Source organism: Anomalospiza imberbis, chromosome 16, assembly GCF_031753505.1.
Source record: "Anomalospiza imberbis isolate Cuckoo-Finch-1a 21T00152 chromosome 16, ASM3175350v1, whole genome shotgun sequence".
NCBI classification, from domain to species: domain Eukaryota; kingdom Metazoa; phylum Chordata; class Aves; order Passeriformes; family Viduidae; genus Anomalospiza; species Anomalospiza imberbis.
The window spans coordinates 14,676,667-14,690,770 of NC_089696.1; the positions used below are offsets into that span (position 1 = coordinate 14,676,667).

General features: G+C 60.8%; 2 protein-coding genes across 3 annotated transcripts in view; one reads left to right on the plus strand and one right to left on the minus strand.

Moving 5' to 3' along the window:
* Window positions 1-1,961: 1,961 nt before the first annotated feature.
* GRAP (GRB2 related adaptor protein) lies at window positions 1,962-6,667 on the minus strand. 2 transcript variants are annotated; one of them, XM_068206348.1, is made up of 5 exons: window positions 6,536-6,667; window positions 5,435-5,532; window positions 4,282-4,404; window positions 2,978-3,146; window positions 1,962-2,450 (listed from the first exon to the last, which is right to left on the minus strand). In XM_068206348.1, exons 1-5 carry the CDS (start codon window positions 6,611-6,613, stop codon window positions 2,127-2,129), a joined length of 792 nt encoding a protein of 263 aa, XP_068062449.1. In that variant the 5' UTR covers window positions 6,614-6,667; the 3' UTR covers window positions 1,962-2,126. The 2 variants fall into 2 exon arrangements, with proteins under 2 accessions (XP_068062449.1, XP_068062448.1); XM_068206347.1 differs by lacking the exons at window positions 5,435-5,532; window positions 6,536-6,667 and having other exon boundaries at window positions 4,282-4,693.
* Window positions 6,668-10,613: 3,946 nt separating this feature from the next.
* The window catches only part of EPN2 (epsin 2), a 53,523-nt gene continuing 50,032 nt past the window's right edge, over window positions 10,614-14,104 (plus strand). Inside the window, exon 1 of the mRNA XM_068207243.1 lies at window positions 10,614-10,754. The gene's annotated coding sequence lies outside the window, so the exon portion shown is untranslated. The remainder of the gene's footprint in view (window positions 10,755-14,104) is intronic.

The following is a 14,104-nucleotide window of genomic DNA, read 5'->3' on the forward strand; positions in this document are numbered from 1 at the left end:
TCACCAGCAGCAGCTCACTCTCCTCCACGGACACCTGGAGGGAACTGCGGCCGCGGGCCGGTGTCCGGGAGCTGCTCCTCGTGGGCAGCTGCTGACCGGGGCTTTCGGGGAGACCCGTGGGGCCGGTCGAGCCTGCAAAGCGCCTCCGCTCAGCCTGGCTCATGGAAGGAACACAAGCCCCCGGATTATTTTATGGATGAAAGCGCTGGCGATGCAGACGGGGCGCTCGGTGCAGCCTCTCCCCGGTCGCCTGCAGCCCGGTCCCGGTCGCACACGGGGGAGCTCGGGCGGGTGCGGAGGGCAGCGCCGGCCGCACATCCCCGGCTGCCCCGGGGGTGCCCGCGGAGCCGCGCCCGGGGCGGCGCAGTCAGCGCTGGGGAGCGCCCGGCACGGTGCCACCGGCCGGGGAGACAATAACAAGGAGCGAATCTGGGTCAGGGCTTTGGCAGGGCTCGGCGGAGGCTTGGCTGGACCAGCGGCTGCAGGAGCGGCTGTTTCTCGGCATCTTCCACGTGCAGGGGGTGGGAAGGGGATGGGCAGCGATCCCGGGGAATGGGGGTCCGGTATTGTGCCGCTTGGGAAGAGGGGCGCTTGTCTCAGGGCCTGCTTAGCCCCTCCCTGGCACTGGCTTCGCTGCCGGTGACAAGGGCGTGACAAGGCAGGACGGCTTTCCCGGGGATGGGTAATGAATGTTTGCGAAGGGCTTTGCCCGCCCGGGGCGGGAGTCGCTGCTGCGGTGGATCCCGGGCAACTTCCTCAGTGTCGGCTGATTATGCGAGCAGGACGCTGCGGGTCGTAGGGATAGAGCCAAGGAAATGTGCTTGGCAGAGGGGAAAAAGCTGTGTGAGCTGCAAGTTTGAGGTGTTCCTCAGCGTGGGTCGGGTCCTCAGTAGCTGTCAGGGGTGCCAACTGCCCCCACACCCACCAGGGAGGGGATGTCACATCCTGGGATCACGGTTTGGGCTGGAAGGTTCCTCAAAGATCGTCTCGTTCCAGCCCTGAGGAAAGGGCTTGGGTTGTGGCGAGGTGGCAAAGAGCTCCAAGTTCCCAGACCTGGGGCTTTGAGCTCCAGGAGGTGGCTGTCCCCAGGGTCATCTGTCCCCTACACTTCACCATGTTTCTGTGACAGGTTCCTGCTCAGCCAGCCTGGACACCCAGAGCCACCCAGGGCAACGGGACCAGGGCTGTGACCCTCAAGGACCCCACAGGACCCCCGTTCTGGGCCTGGGTCTGTGGCATCAACACCATTGTCCTGATGTGTGTCAGTATTTTCTGTTATGCCTATTTTGCTCAGCCCCTGGGGTGGGGAAGAGGTGCTTGGAGAGGGGAAAAATGAGGATTTGGGCGCTATTTTTCATTTGTTTGGGACGTGATGTTTAAATCCACTGGTGCAACAAGTTGGGTGTTCTGAGCACTGCATTCCCTGAGTACATCCCAGGGGCTGTGAGGTGTGGGGGGCATTTGTGGGGGCAGAAAATCCCTGGGGGGGGATTTGGGACAGGCATTGGGAGCTGCAGGGAAGCAAAATTGCAGTGAAGCAGCACCTGCATGAATGGAGGGATGGGACCACCTTGGCAGTGCTGGAAAAGGAGCAGCCACTCTCAGGGGCAACACCCAAACACATTTTATTGGCCCTAAATAAAAAAAGAATATAAAAAAGCGCCACAATTTGCAGCTATGAACAGCACCCACAGGATGGAATCCCCCTGGATCAGCCTTCCCTGGTACCCTGAGTCCTGGGATTCCTCCATGGAGTTGTGGATCCTGGTTGTGTCCTGGCTGCCTGCAGCCCTCCCTGGAGCTGGGGCTTTGCTTACAGGGTTTGGAGAGGATTCAAGGTTTGGGGTTTTGGGCTCACTCCCTCTCTTGCTGTCATCCCACTGGATTGTGCCTCTGGAAAAGCTTTTATGGCCATGGTTGAGCACTCCACACTCCCTCCCCGGGGAGCAGCACTGCAGCCCCATCCCTGGGCTGGGGGACACAGAGCAGGGGGTCAAGGACCAGGCACCATCCTGGGGACAAAGGGACACTCAGGCCACGTGGGCAGCTCTGGTGAGTGGGGACAACAGGGCCGGGTCCTGTCCGGTCAGCGTGGTGAGGGTCACTCGTGGATGGTCACTTGAAGGTCACTTGTGGATGGGGTGGACGTAGCTCCGGGGGAAGAGCCCAACACGGCCGTAGATCTTCCCCTGCCACCAGTTGGGGTCAGGGCAGTCCAGGACCTCAATGATGTCCCCGCGGAGGAAGGGCAGCTGGGAGCCCTCCTGGGCTGAGAAGTCGAACTGGGCTTGCACAAATCGGGGTCTCTTCACCTGCAGGGAAGCCGAGGGCAGGGGTTGGTGGGAGGAGAGGGGTCCCCATCTGCCAGCCCCCGGCACTGGGTAGCACTGCCTGGCTCCTGATGGGGACGCTGTGCCACCACGGGACGAGGACGAGCCTTGGGGTGCCTGCTTGGAGAGACAGAAGCAAGAAAAGGGAAGAGTGGAGTGCTGGGGACAAGCCCAGCTGCAGGGGAACACCCCAGGGCACAAGACTCCCTGTTCTTGCTGCTGGGAGACCCAAGATGGGTGCCCAGGGGACCCTTGGAGGCAGCTGGCACCCTCTCCTTCCCAGGTCCTTCCAGGTGCTGGAGCCTTCCCCATCCCAGCTCCCAAAGTCCAGTTTTGGCACCTCCACAACCACTGCCCTAGAGCTTGGCTTTGCTGGAGTTTGGCCATGCCCTGTCCTGGCTCTGCCACCTGTCCTGGGCATCACTCCTGGCCCGAGGGACAGGGATGTGTGCCCTGCCCTGCCCCGCTGAGCTGCTCCAGGAGCTCTTCCTCCCTGCAGCACTGCCTGTCTCAGGCTGCTGCACCCTCTCCCCCCGAGCCAAAGGGTAAGTGCCAGCCAGGGATGTCCCTGTCCCTCTGCAGGGACACTGAGCCTCGAGGGGGCTCACGCAGGGGTTTGGGACCCACGGCCCCATCCATGGTGGTACCTCCTGGGTCTGGTCCTCGTCCCACAGGAAAATCTGCTGCTCTTTGGCGATCGTGGTCATCCTGTAGAAATCCACCAGCTCGTTGAGGGAGTTGAACTTTTCCTCCCAGAGGAAATATTTGCCGTTCCTCTCCCTGAGCACCTTGAAGTGCTGGACGTGCTTCCCGTAGCTGCAGAAGGAGGGTGGGTGGATGGAAGGATGGATGGATGGATGGATGGATGGATGGATGGATGGATGGATGGATGGATGGATGTCACCCTGGGGACATCCTGGCAGCATCCTCTGAGGTGGGTAAAGTCTGGGGATGCTGGCAAGGTCAGGGTGAGCCCATGGGTCTCACTGCACCCCTCCTGCCATGGCAGAAGTGATGGTGGCACTGGGGCCATTCCTGGCCCTGCAGTGAGGACCCACAGCTGAGCTGTGCTGCAACTCACCCCACAGGCAGCCAAGGCTTGGTGCCTGGCCCTGGCACAGTGGGGGCTCAGGGGTGGCAGCGTGCCAGCCACATGGAGGGCAAGTGGCTTTGTCTAGGGCCACATCTGGGGAAGGCGTGGTGAGAGCTGCAGGTCTGGGCACAAGCCAGAAGGCTGCAGAGGCTGGGATTGTGCTCCCCGGGGACCCCTGTACTGCAGGAGGATGGGGCAGGCAGGATGTCCCTTGCTGCCACCTCGCAGGGTGTGTCTGGGGTGACAGGTTGGGGTGCCCCGGGCAGGGGCAGGACCTGGCTGCACTGCTGGTGACGCAGGGCAGAGCACAGCTCCCTTTCATTAGGGACAAGAACCTCCCGAAACGTTCAATTAGGGATTAAAAGTGTGAGAAAGTGCCTGGCTGGCCTGGGGCCGCCCCCTGCTCCCCAGGTCGGGGTAGGGCAGGGATGAGATGCCCGGGGACAGATGCCCGGGGACAGGCTTTGCCCGTTGTACAGCCAGTGCCGAAGTCCTGGGAATGCTGAGCCCTTCATCCCTGGGGATGCTGAGCCCTGCATCCCTGGGGGTGCTCCGGGCTTTGCTTCCCAGGCCGTGCTGCAGCTCGGCCCCAGCCCCGCCATCACCCACGGGGCTGTGTTTAGGGTGTCCCTGCCAGGGGAGCGGTGCAGGGAGCAGGAAGAAGCGGGGATGGAGGCGGAGCTGTGGAGGAGAGGAAGGAGGGGAAGGTCCTGCGCGAGGCCGTGCTGGATGTGCTGGGGACACCCTCCGAGGTGGCCAGGACAGGGCAGGGTGCTTCCCCAGCACACACGAGGGTGGCCCCAAAGCGGGGGCTGCAGGGACCCTTCCCCTCCTGCCGCGCGTCCCAGGGGCACTTACCTGACGGAGAGGGAGAACTCGCCCGGGGCGCTCTCGCTGTCGCGGATCAGGAAGGCTCCCAGGTGATTGCGCTGGAGCAGCCGCTCCTCTGCCAGGTGCCGGGAGATCCTGCCCGCGTACCACCTGCGAGGGGCACCGGGCTGAGCCACGCGGGCACCCCCGGGCGCCCGGGGAACACCCCAGCGCCGCACCCGCAGCCTGCGGGGTGGAGGCACCGAGACTCCCGGTGCCGCCGGGAGAGGGGTCTGCATCGGGCTCCTCACGGGGCTGCGACCCTCCGCCGGCAGTTTCTCCCTTCCCTCCCCCTCCGGGTTCATCCCGGAATTTTCGGGGGGCACCGCAGGGTGCTGTGGGCGCGCTGCCCCCTCCGCGTCACCGACAGCCGCCACCGCATCCTGTCACCTGGGCTGTCACCCCGTGCCTCGGCCCCGCTTTGCTGCCTGTCCCCTCCTCCGCGTCCCTTGGCCTCTGGTGGGAACAGCCCTTCCAGGGGTAAGCAGAAATCCCTCGGTGCCGGGATAAACCCCTCCTGCTGCACCGCCGGCAGCTCCCAAACGAGCTCAAAGAGCAGAGTCCCCGTCTCCCAACCCTGTACCCGGGTATTTTGGGTCCCTGGGCTGGGAAGATTCTCTGCTGCTGTAAAAACTGCCCGGTGAATGATCAGCCATGGAGTTTAGCACAGATCCAGCCTTCCAGGTGCTGCATGGAAGAGGCTGTGTCTCACCCATCCCGCTTGTTATCCCAAGCTGGAGAAGCAGTGGGATGTGCCCTGGGCTGCCCCGAGCCCACGCGTTCGTTCTGGCATTTAAATGTGATTTACCAGGGGCTAAGGATATATAAAACATAGGTTCAATCAGAGATGGATTAGGCCGGGCTTTAATACACGGTAATAGGATTGTGTTTAATGCAGTCATAATCCCATAACGCTTTGTTGTTCCCCAGTTATCATTTATTTAGTGGCAGCTCGGTGTGAGGGTTGGATTTTTGGGGGTACGTGAGCGTGCTGCTGCCTCTTGTCCCTTCAGGCTGTGGTGGCACTGGCAGACTGACCCCCCATCTCTGTGACTCAGTTTCCCCATGTGTGGGACTACCCTGGCTCGTGGCAGACCTTTGGGAATTGGGATTGTTGCCTGGCTGGTGGGATGGTACTTACGGGTGTGGCTTGACCTTGATGTAGTTTTTGGGGACAAAGCCCTCACGGCCGAACAGCTCAGCCTTGTACCAGTTCTGGTCATCTTCCATGTTGAGGATCTGAGGTGGGAGAGGAGCAGGGAGGTGTCAGAGGGCAGAGGGGCTGAGCAGGACCCCATTGCTGCTCCGGACCCCACAACACCCACCAAGCATCCCCTGGGGAAAAGGGGGCTCTGGCAGTGCTGGCACACTCTGGGGGCTTTGGGGTCACAGAGCTGGAAGGTGCCCGGTGTTGTCCCAAACCCCTGCCCAGGGAAGAGGTTGAAATCTGTCCCTGGAGTAGCCAGGACATGAGCCAGGCCCCCACGTCCCCCGGGACGGTGGCAGTGGGTGCTGACACCGCTTCCGTGTGACAACATTTTCCAGCCTCCCCCGCAGGGGCCCGGGGCCGGCACAGCTGTGAAAACAGGATCCGAAACCCCGGGTCAGGGCACGGGGAAAACACGCCGGGAGGCAGGGACGGCACGGAGGGTTTGGGGCTCTGGGTTCCAGCCTGGATGTGCCTCTGTCCCCACCCCGGGGGGCTACAGGGTGCTAGGGGTCCGGGAGGAGCCCGAAGGGATGAGCACATGGGCAGGGAGGGGCTGCCCTCACTCCCATCGCAGGGCTGCTGCCCCCCGGGGATGTTCTGAGCCCCCCTGGAGCTTTTTGGGATTGCCAGGTGGCATCTAAGAGCCCACCCCGATGCCAGTGCCTGGCTGGGTGTTCGGGCACATGCTCCCCGCTGCCCTGTGACCTCCAGTGCCCCTCGGACAGGGAAGAGGTGTCCCAGACCCAAGGGGCTGCCGCAGAACACAGCTGGTGGCACTGATAGCCAGGGAGGCCACATGCCATGTCCCAGCTGGGGGTGTCCTTCTCTGAAGTTGTGCCTGGTGGCACAGGCAAGCAGGGAATGCTCCTCCACACTCCAAAATCCTCGAGGCTGGCTCCTGATATCCCACAGAAAGCCCCAGAAGCGTGAAAGTCAGGGACAAATAAAGCACCGGTGTCACCATGGGCCCACTCTGTCACCCCAAAGCAATATCATCCAACCCCCACAGCTGGTGACCCGTGTGCCCTGTACCTTCAGGGTGTCGCCTTTCTGGAAGGGCAGCTCGTCCTTCTCCGTCGCCTGGAAGCTGTACAGGGCCACCGATTCCATGGCTGTGGGGGTCTGCAGGAGGGGTCCCGGGGCCCGCGGGGCTCCGGGGTCGGGGCTGCGCACACGGTGCGGCGGCGGCGGCGGGCAGGAAACCGCGCTGATGTCAGCGCTGCCGGGGCACCACGCGGGGCCTGCCGCGGCCACAGCTGCCCAGATGTGCGGCGGAGGCGGGGAGAGCCGTGCCAGCCCACCCGAGTGCCAGGAGATCCATGTGCCAAAGGATGGCAGAAGGATTTGGCGTTTCCCCTGCGGTGAGTGGTGGGCAGCGGCCAGGGTTTGGATGGAAAAGGGATGGTGATGGGCCGGGCACGGGCTGAGGATTTTGGGAAGGGTGTTTGGAGAGCACGGACAGCGCTGATGGGGGAGTCTCTGGTTGAGCTGCCAAAGGGGGCTTGGTGGGAATGGTTGTTCCAGAAGAAGAGAATGGCGGTGGGTGGGAATGGCAGAGGCAGGTGGGTGGGTGCACACACCTGCTTTCTTTGGAATTCAGAGCGAACCCTCCGTGGCCCAGCTCCGAACAGAGAGCTTTCAGCACAACTGATATTGGCTCTCTGGGCTGTGGTCCCTTGAGCGGGTTGATTTTTCCCAGTTTTCTCTGCAGGGCTTAGGGAATAAAAATCCCTTTTAGACTAAAACTGAGCACTAAAACTTCCTGCTGCTCCCGTGGGCGTCAGGCACGGAGTCTGCAGGGCTCGCACGCCGGGGAGCATTCCCAGCGGGAAGGTCTCCGGAGCTGTTCAGCCTTCCTGTGTGTGGGCTGGGGCACGGAGCGCATGGAAAATTCGCCAGACACTGCCTCGCTTTGCTGCGAGGAATTAAACCAGGGACAGCTGCAGCGCAGTCCCTGCCCGTGGATTTGGGCATTTTCCAGCGAGGAGCAGGATGCTGCTGCCATCTGCCCGGGGTGGGATGAGCCACGGTGCTTGTAGGGCCACTGCGGGGACATGGGCTCGGCGATTCGCCTCTCCCAAACCTTATTCCCACTTCCCGACTGCATCCGAAAAGCAAACGCCCTCTAGCACCCCACTGAGGCCACTCCCAGTGCCCGTGGGAAGGACAGAGATGTGCAGGGTGCCACTGGGTGTCCTCACACCCAGCGAGGCACAGTCCCCAATGGTTATCCTGGGATGTGCTGCTCCCAGGGGACACGGAGGTGCTGGGAAGGCCAGGAGGGTCAGGGAGGCCGTGGGAAGAGGCTCCGAGTGTGCTCGGCTGTCACAGGGAGCAGGGGACTCAGCAAATCCCCACATCCCAGAGACCCAGGGGATGGGAATGCTGCAGGAAATCATCTTGGGATGATCTTCCTCTGCCCCTCAGCAGCCTTGGGGGGGTGGAGCTGGATGTTCCCTGGGGAAAGCAGCCCAGCAGAGCCGCTGCTCCCCCACTGCTGCAGCCAAGGGCCCGATCCTGTCCCTGCCCCATCAGCCCAAATGGATGATGCAGAGGCCACTCCAGGCCATCCCACATGGAGAACAATAGGGCAGGGAGGGTGTCCGGGAAGGGCTCGGTGTGGGAGAAACCTGCAGCCCAGGAGTGGGTTATGGGGGGTGACAATCAGCTGTGAAATGGGGGACACCGGGAGCAGTTTTGGGGTTCGGATTCCTGGGGCAGCAGGGGGGATTTGGAGGCACCTTGGGGTGTCCGGACTGGAGCCACACGCGGTCCCACAGTACCTGGGAGGGGGCACAGGCCAGTGGGCTCACAGAGGGTCCCCAGGCCTGGCGCGGTGGCCCGGCTCAGGACCGGAGCAGGCTGGGATGCTGCCAGCAGATGGCAGCAGTGCCCCAGGGGACACTGGGGACACTGGGGACACTGGGGACACTGGGGACACTGGGGACAGCGCCGCCTGCCCCTCCGCTCAGGCTCTAGTGAGGCACGCAGCCCCTTCGACATCTCTGTCACCTCCTACATCACAACCCGTCCCCGACCCCTCCCGCTGCCCCGGCCGCGCTCCCCGGGCAGGGTCCGGGTCCCTTCCGCTCGCTGGTGGCCCGCTCGTGGCTCGCTGGTGGCCCGCTCGTGGCTCGCTGTCCCTGGTTGCTGCCTGAGCTCACGTAGTCACGGTGGGGGTGACAGCAGCACCTGCACCCCAGGAGAGGCTGGGCTGGGCTGTGGCCCCGTTTCTGGGTCGGCAGCCAAACCCTGCAGTGTTCAGCTGGTCCCCGGGTGCCCATCCCAAGTCGCTGTGCCAGCCGTGAGCCGATGCCCGGCAGGGTGGGATCCTGGGGGATCTGTCCCCTCATTCCTGTGCCCTGCACGTCCCCAGTGTTCAGAGGGACACAGGAGTGACACGGTTGCTGTTGGTGGGGTGTCAAAGCTTGAACTTTGGGGTTCGGTAATGAGCTCAGCTGAGCCTGCAAGGAGATCCCAAGGGATCCCAAGGATCACCCGAGGGCACAGAGCAGAATGTGGCAGCCCACCCTGCCCTGGCTTTGGCCACGAGCCCACGCTGCCTCTCCCTGCGAGCCCGGGAGTTCTGTGACCCTGGGGACAGGTGGAGGAAGGTGCCAGGGCCTCTGGCATTGCCCCTTCCCGGCTGCAGGGCCATTCCAGGCGCTGGGAGCTGCCTGGAGCTCCTGCTGACTCCCGGGTTGCCCAATCTGCCCAGCCCTGTTTCATCAACATCCTGTGTTTACCTGGCTGCAAAATCCCCACGCGGGAGGGAGGAAGAGGAGGGAGGGGAGCCTCTTCCCCTTCCTCTGCAGCCTGGGGAGCTTTGATATGGACACCACTCCGGGCTCCCCAGCTCCTCTCCTGCTGCTGCCTCAGTGACCCCTTGCTCTGCCCATGGAGGGGGTGTCTCAAGCCTGGCTTTGCCTCCCGGGGGGCTTTGAGCTGGGCCTGGATGGGGCAGGGCTGGGCAAGGCTTTGAGCTGGGCCTGGAGCTGGCTCATTGCAGACCCAGGGCTTTGCCCCCGGAGCAGGGAGAGGGACGGATGCTGCCCCAGGACACAGCGCTGTGCTGGGGGTTGGGAGTGCAGCGCAGGCAGGATCCAGGCTGTGCCTGGGATGGGGAATGCGGATAAATCCTGTAGGATAAAGGCTGCAGCTGCCCATGTGCCCAGGGATGGAATCAGCCCTTCCGATGGGGACCCGGATGTCTCTCGAGCCCCACCGAGGCCCCACAGAGAGAGGAAGTGACATCCTGGGCTAGAAAATGCCACATCAGGGCTCCCAGACAGGATCTCAGAGTCAGCATTTTCCCCCTGGAGCAGAGGCCACGTCGGTGACTCCCGAGCGCCGGATCTTGTGCATAACTCAGCCTCTCAGCCCACACTGAGGAACTTGTATCACCAGTTACACCCTGGTCTAGCTGAGGACAGAGGATCAGACCCCTCTGGACCTCACATTATCCCACAGGATCTGTGGGAAAACATCTACAGGAGGAGCAGACACAGAGACAATTGGCCACACTGGGTCCAGCGTGGCCATGAAAGTCTCCTTGAGGCGCTGGTGGTCTCCAGACGTGGAGCTGCATCTCCTCAGGGTCAGCATGGGTGGCTGGGGCTGGTATTGGGGTTTTTGAGCTGGTAAATCAGAGCACGGCCTGCCTGCCTGTGATGTAGGTGGGTTGGGAAGTGGGACTGTGCTCTTATGGGAGAAATCCGAGGGCAGGCTTTTGGCCCCAAAAATGGATCTGGAAAAGAAGTGGATGTCATGAAGCCTCAGGAGTGGAATTCAACCCCAAACCTACAAGAAAGGATTGCTGACGGGGTCCTCCGGAACAACCCCTTCAGGAGGGATACAGCCTTGGATGGTGGCTGGGATTGGCCTCCTGGGAAAGGCCAAACCCTGTTTTGGTGAGGAGGGAGAGTCCAGACAGAGCAGCCACAGGGGAACAGTGAGGGCTTCCTGGGAGTTCCCAGGACTCTGTTTTGGCTGCTGGATGAGGTCACTGTCAGTGCCTGGCTCTGGGCACGCTGGGATGGGGGCTCAGGCCAGGATCGTTTACAGAGGTGTGAACCATTAATCATCAGGGCCAGCACAACTGGAGGTTATTTGCCTCCCTGGGCTCTATAAAAGGACCTGGAGGCCACTTCTTGGGATTGGACTGATGAGAAGGGAGTGTTCTCTCTTGTGGCTGTGTCTTGGAGCTACTCCTGAGATCCTGCTCTTCCCTGGGATGCACCAAGAGGAAAAGGTGAGCTGCTCCTCTCTGTGGTGGCTGAGTCTTCCCTGGTGTGACCTGGAGAGGATGGAGCTGTCCAGATCCACCTGGAGCAGGTCCTCGGTGTCCACCTGGCAGCAGATCTTGTGTGCCCCATGGCTGTGGTGTCCTGGTCCTTGGCTCTGTCCTGGGGCCTTGCTGTGGTCGCTGACACACCTGGGGGGAACTCTGGGACATGCTGGGTGCGCTCATGCAGGTCAGGCTCTAATCTAAGCTGTGGGAGGAATGTTTTCTGCTGAATCCTGCTGTGGTAATGTCTGATGGTGGCTCCTGGGATGAGCAACGGTGTTTGGCCTCCAATCTCCATCCTTGGGCCTGGGCTATGGAGAAGCCCAGGTCCCCATGCTAAATTTCCTAGATGGGCTGATTGCTGCGGCATGGATGGGAGTGGGGAATGCTCTGTCAGCTCTTGTGAGTCCTCAGGAGCCATTCCCAGACAGCTGAAGCTGGAAAACCCCCCTGTGCTGCATTCTGTCAGCGCAGCGTGGAGGTGCAGAGGGTCCCAGCTTTGATTCACACGGGAGACAAATGAAAAGGGTTCCTTTAAGTGGAAGTTCCAAAGAAAGCGGGCAGGAGGCGTGGGATTTGGGTGTGGAGGCTGTTTGCTGTCGGTGTTTGCCGTGGGGGGAGGCTCCTCGCCCTCGGCATGGGCTGGCGGAGTCACCACCCATGGGCAGGGGATCTCCGCGGCTCCCGCAGGGCTTGTTCGAGGGGAGCCAGGAGTTCGGTCACATCCAGGCTCAGCCTGAATGGATTCCAAGAATCTCCCCCTCAACAAAAGCATCTGTTATTTTTCTAGGAATTAAAAAGAAAAACCCACTGCAGAAGGCTGTGCCATGTGCGTAGGTGAGGGGACCGTGCTGTCACCCTGCTGTCACCGCCATGACTCACGCAGGGGGCTGCGACTCCCGGGAACAACAACAAAAAAAAATACAGGGAGAAATTGTGAATGATCGCTGGCTGCCGGTGACTGAGCTTGCCACCGGGGTAGTCAAATTTCGGTTCCTCCTTAGGGCTGGCTGGTTAACAAAGAAGTTATTAATAACCAATTAAGCCACAGCTCACGTCATGCCTTCCTCTGGGAGTGTGGCAAGAGCGGCCCTGGTTCCTCCTTCGGCTCCGTACCCACCCTGCTGCTTTGGGGGGACATTTGGGCAGCTGTCCCCTCCCCGCAGGGCTGCTGGGGATGGGGGGACATGCCCAGGTGACACCTCCCAGGGCCATGGTGACACCTCCCAGGGCTCTGGGGGACCGCCAGCACAGCAGTGACCTGAGGCTGGGGCATGGTGCGTTTGGCTGAGCTGCTGGTGGGAGAGGAACCACGTGCAGCAGGAATTTGGGCAGTGCCAGCGCAGATGGTGACAGCCGTGGGGACAGGGAGGGTGGAGGAGGAGGGTCCCTGCTGGCCACTGATGTGCGCGGTGCCACATCCCGGGCAGAGCTGGAGCGCAGCGCCGGATGCGCCGCGAACCGCAGAGAATCCGGGCACTGTGCTGCTCCTGAAACCGCCTATTCAGGGCACGGAGCAGCAGGACAAGAGGGAGGAAGCGGAGGGAAGATGGAGCACTGAAGGCCTCTGTGTGTGGCCGGACGGATGCAGGTGCAGCTGTGGATTCCCCGGATGCTCCACGCTGCCCTTTTTCGTGGGGGATGCACTCGGGAATCCCCCCAGAGTCACCAGCCCTGCTGTCACTCTGATTTATTCCTGTTGCCACGCTGTCCAGTGCTGCTTTTTTTTTTTTTTCCTCTATAGGTGTGTGTATATTCCCTGAAGTGTCACCCAGGGTTGGGCTGTCCCTCATTGCTCTGACCTCTCTCCTGTCCTCAGCTGAGTATCTGCAGGAAATGTTTAGTAATTTAGTGGCTGTGAAAACTCTGCCCAGCCTGTCATCAGCTGGGGCTGGAATCAGCCCCAAAGGACACATGGGACAATCCACACGTGGCCTTGTCTGTCCCAGCCCACACCGTGCTGCTCCCTTTGGAAAACCGAGCTGAATAAAGCTGCTGCTCTGGTGGCAGAGCCCTGTCAGGGCACTTTTCCTGAGTGGTGATTTTTGCCTGTGCAAGGCAAGAGGGAAAACTGAGTGCAGGTTTTTTAGGAAGCCACAATAAAACTGATTAATTCCTCCTAAGGGCTGTGTTGGTCTATGATTTCTGACACATCAGCTGTGGCAATCCAGGGTAATTTCATGGAAGCCTCTCCAGATATCTGTGTGTAAATGAGAGCAGGATCTGGCCCGTGTTAAAGGAACACTGCCCAGGGGTTTGCTCCAAGATGTGTGTTCTTGCTTTCTGCTCTCTTAGCAAATGCAGCACTCCTAGGAGGCAATTCTGCATCTTCAATAGAAAGCCAAGGCACTGCTTTCTCTTGAAGTATTCCTGTAGAGCTGGAAACAGCATTTGCTTCAATAGAAGAGTTTGAGATCCCCAGGAAAATGGGTCCGGAGCCCCCTCCCTGTGAAGCTGATGGCAAAGGAACAGCATTGCTCTGACAGGGCTCATGATGTAAGGCACTAACATTAGCACAGGTAATAAAAACCCTCCCATGTAGGTGTGCTTGGCACAAGATGCACTTGCAGTAGCAAGCAAAGCATTTGGCAAAATCCTGTAAAATATCTGTTTCTACACCGTGTTCCTTTCAGCATCTGAAATGCAGATTTGTCATCTTCCTTCCTTCTTCCTCCCCTCTCTTCCTCTCTCAGGCTGAAAGAGGAACTGGGTTTGGGTTTTGCTGGTTTTTGGGCTTTGCTGCCCAGGCTCCCCAGGGAATGGGCACAGTCCCGAGGCTGCCAGAGCTCCAGGAGGGTTTGGACAACACAAGGCACAGGGTGGGATTGTTGGGGTGTCTCTGCAGGACCAGGAGTTGGATCAATGATCCCTGTGTGACCCAACTCAGCATAATACAGCCTCTGGCATTGCCTGGGAGCAGGGGGCTGGAGGCACCACGGGGCACAGGGTGCCCTGGAAGGGATCAGCTGAGCAACAGGGGCAAGAGTTTGATTGTGGACAAGCTCCAGCTTCAAGTGGAAGGGACAGTGTGGAGGGTGAGATGGCTGGAGGAACTCAGGGAACTTCTGGAGCAACAGGAACAGTCTAGACTGGGCACAAAGGACTGGAATCACTTGTGGGAGACCCTCAAAAACAGCTTGGGAAGGGGCTACAGCCCCACTCCAGTGTGGACACCTGTCTTCTCCCTCTGGAAACCAGATTAGCACAAATTCTATATCCCAGCCTGATGCCTGCTTGCTGCTGCCTCAGCTGGGATCAGGAATGCAGCCTCCAGTGGTTTGCAGCTGTGCTGTTCTTGGCTCCCTGGGGCAGAG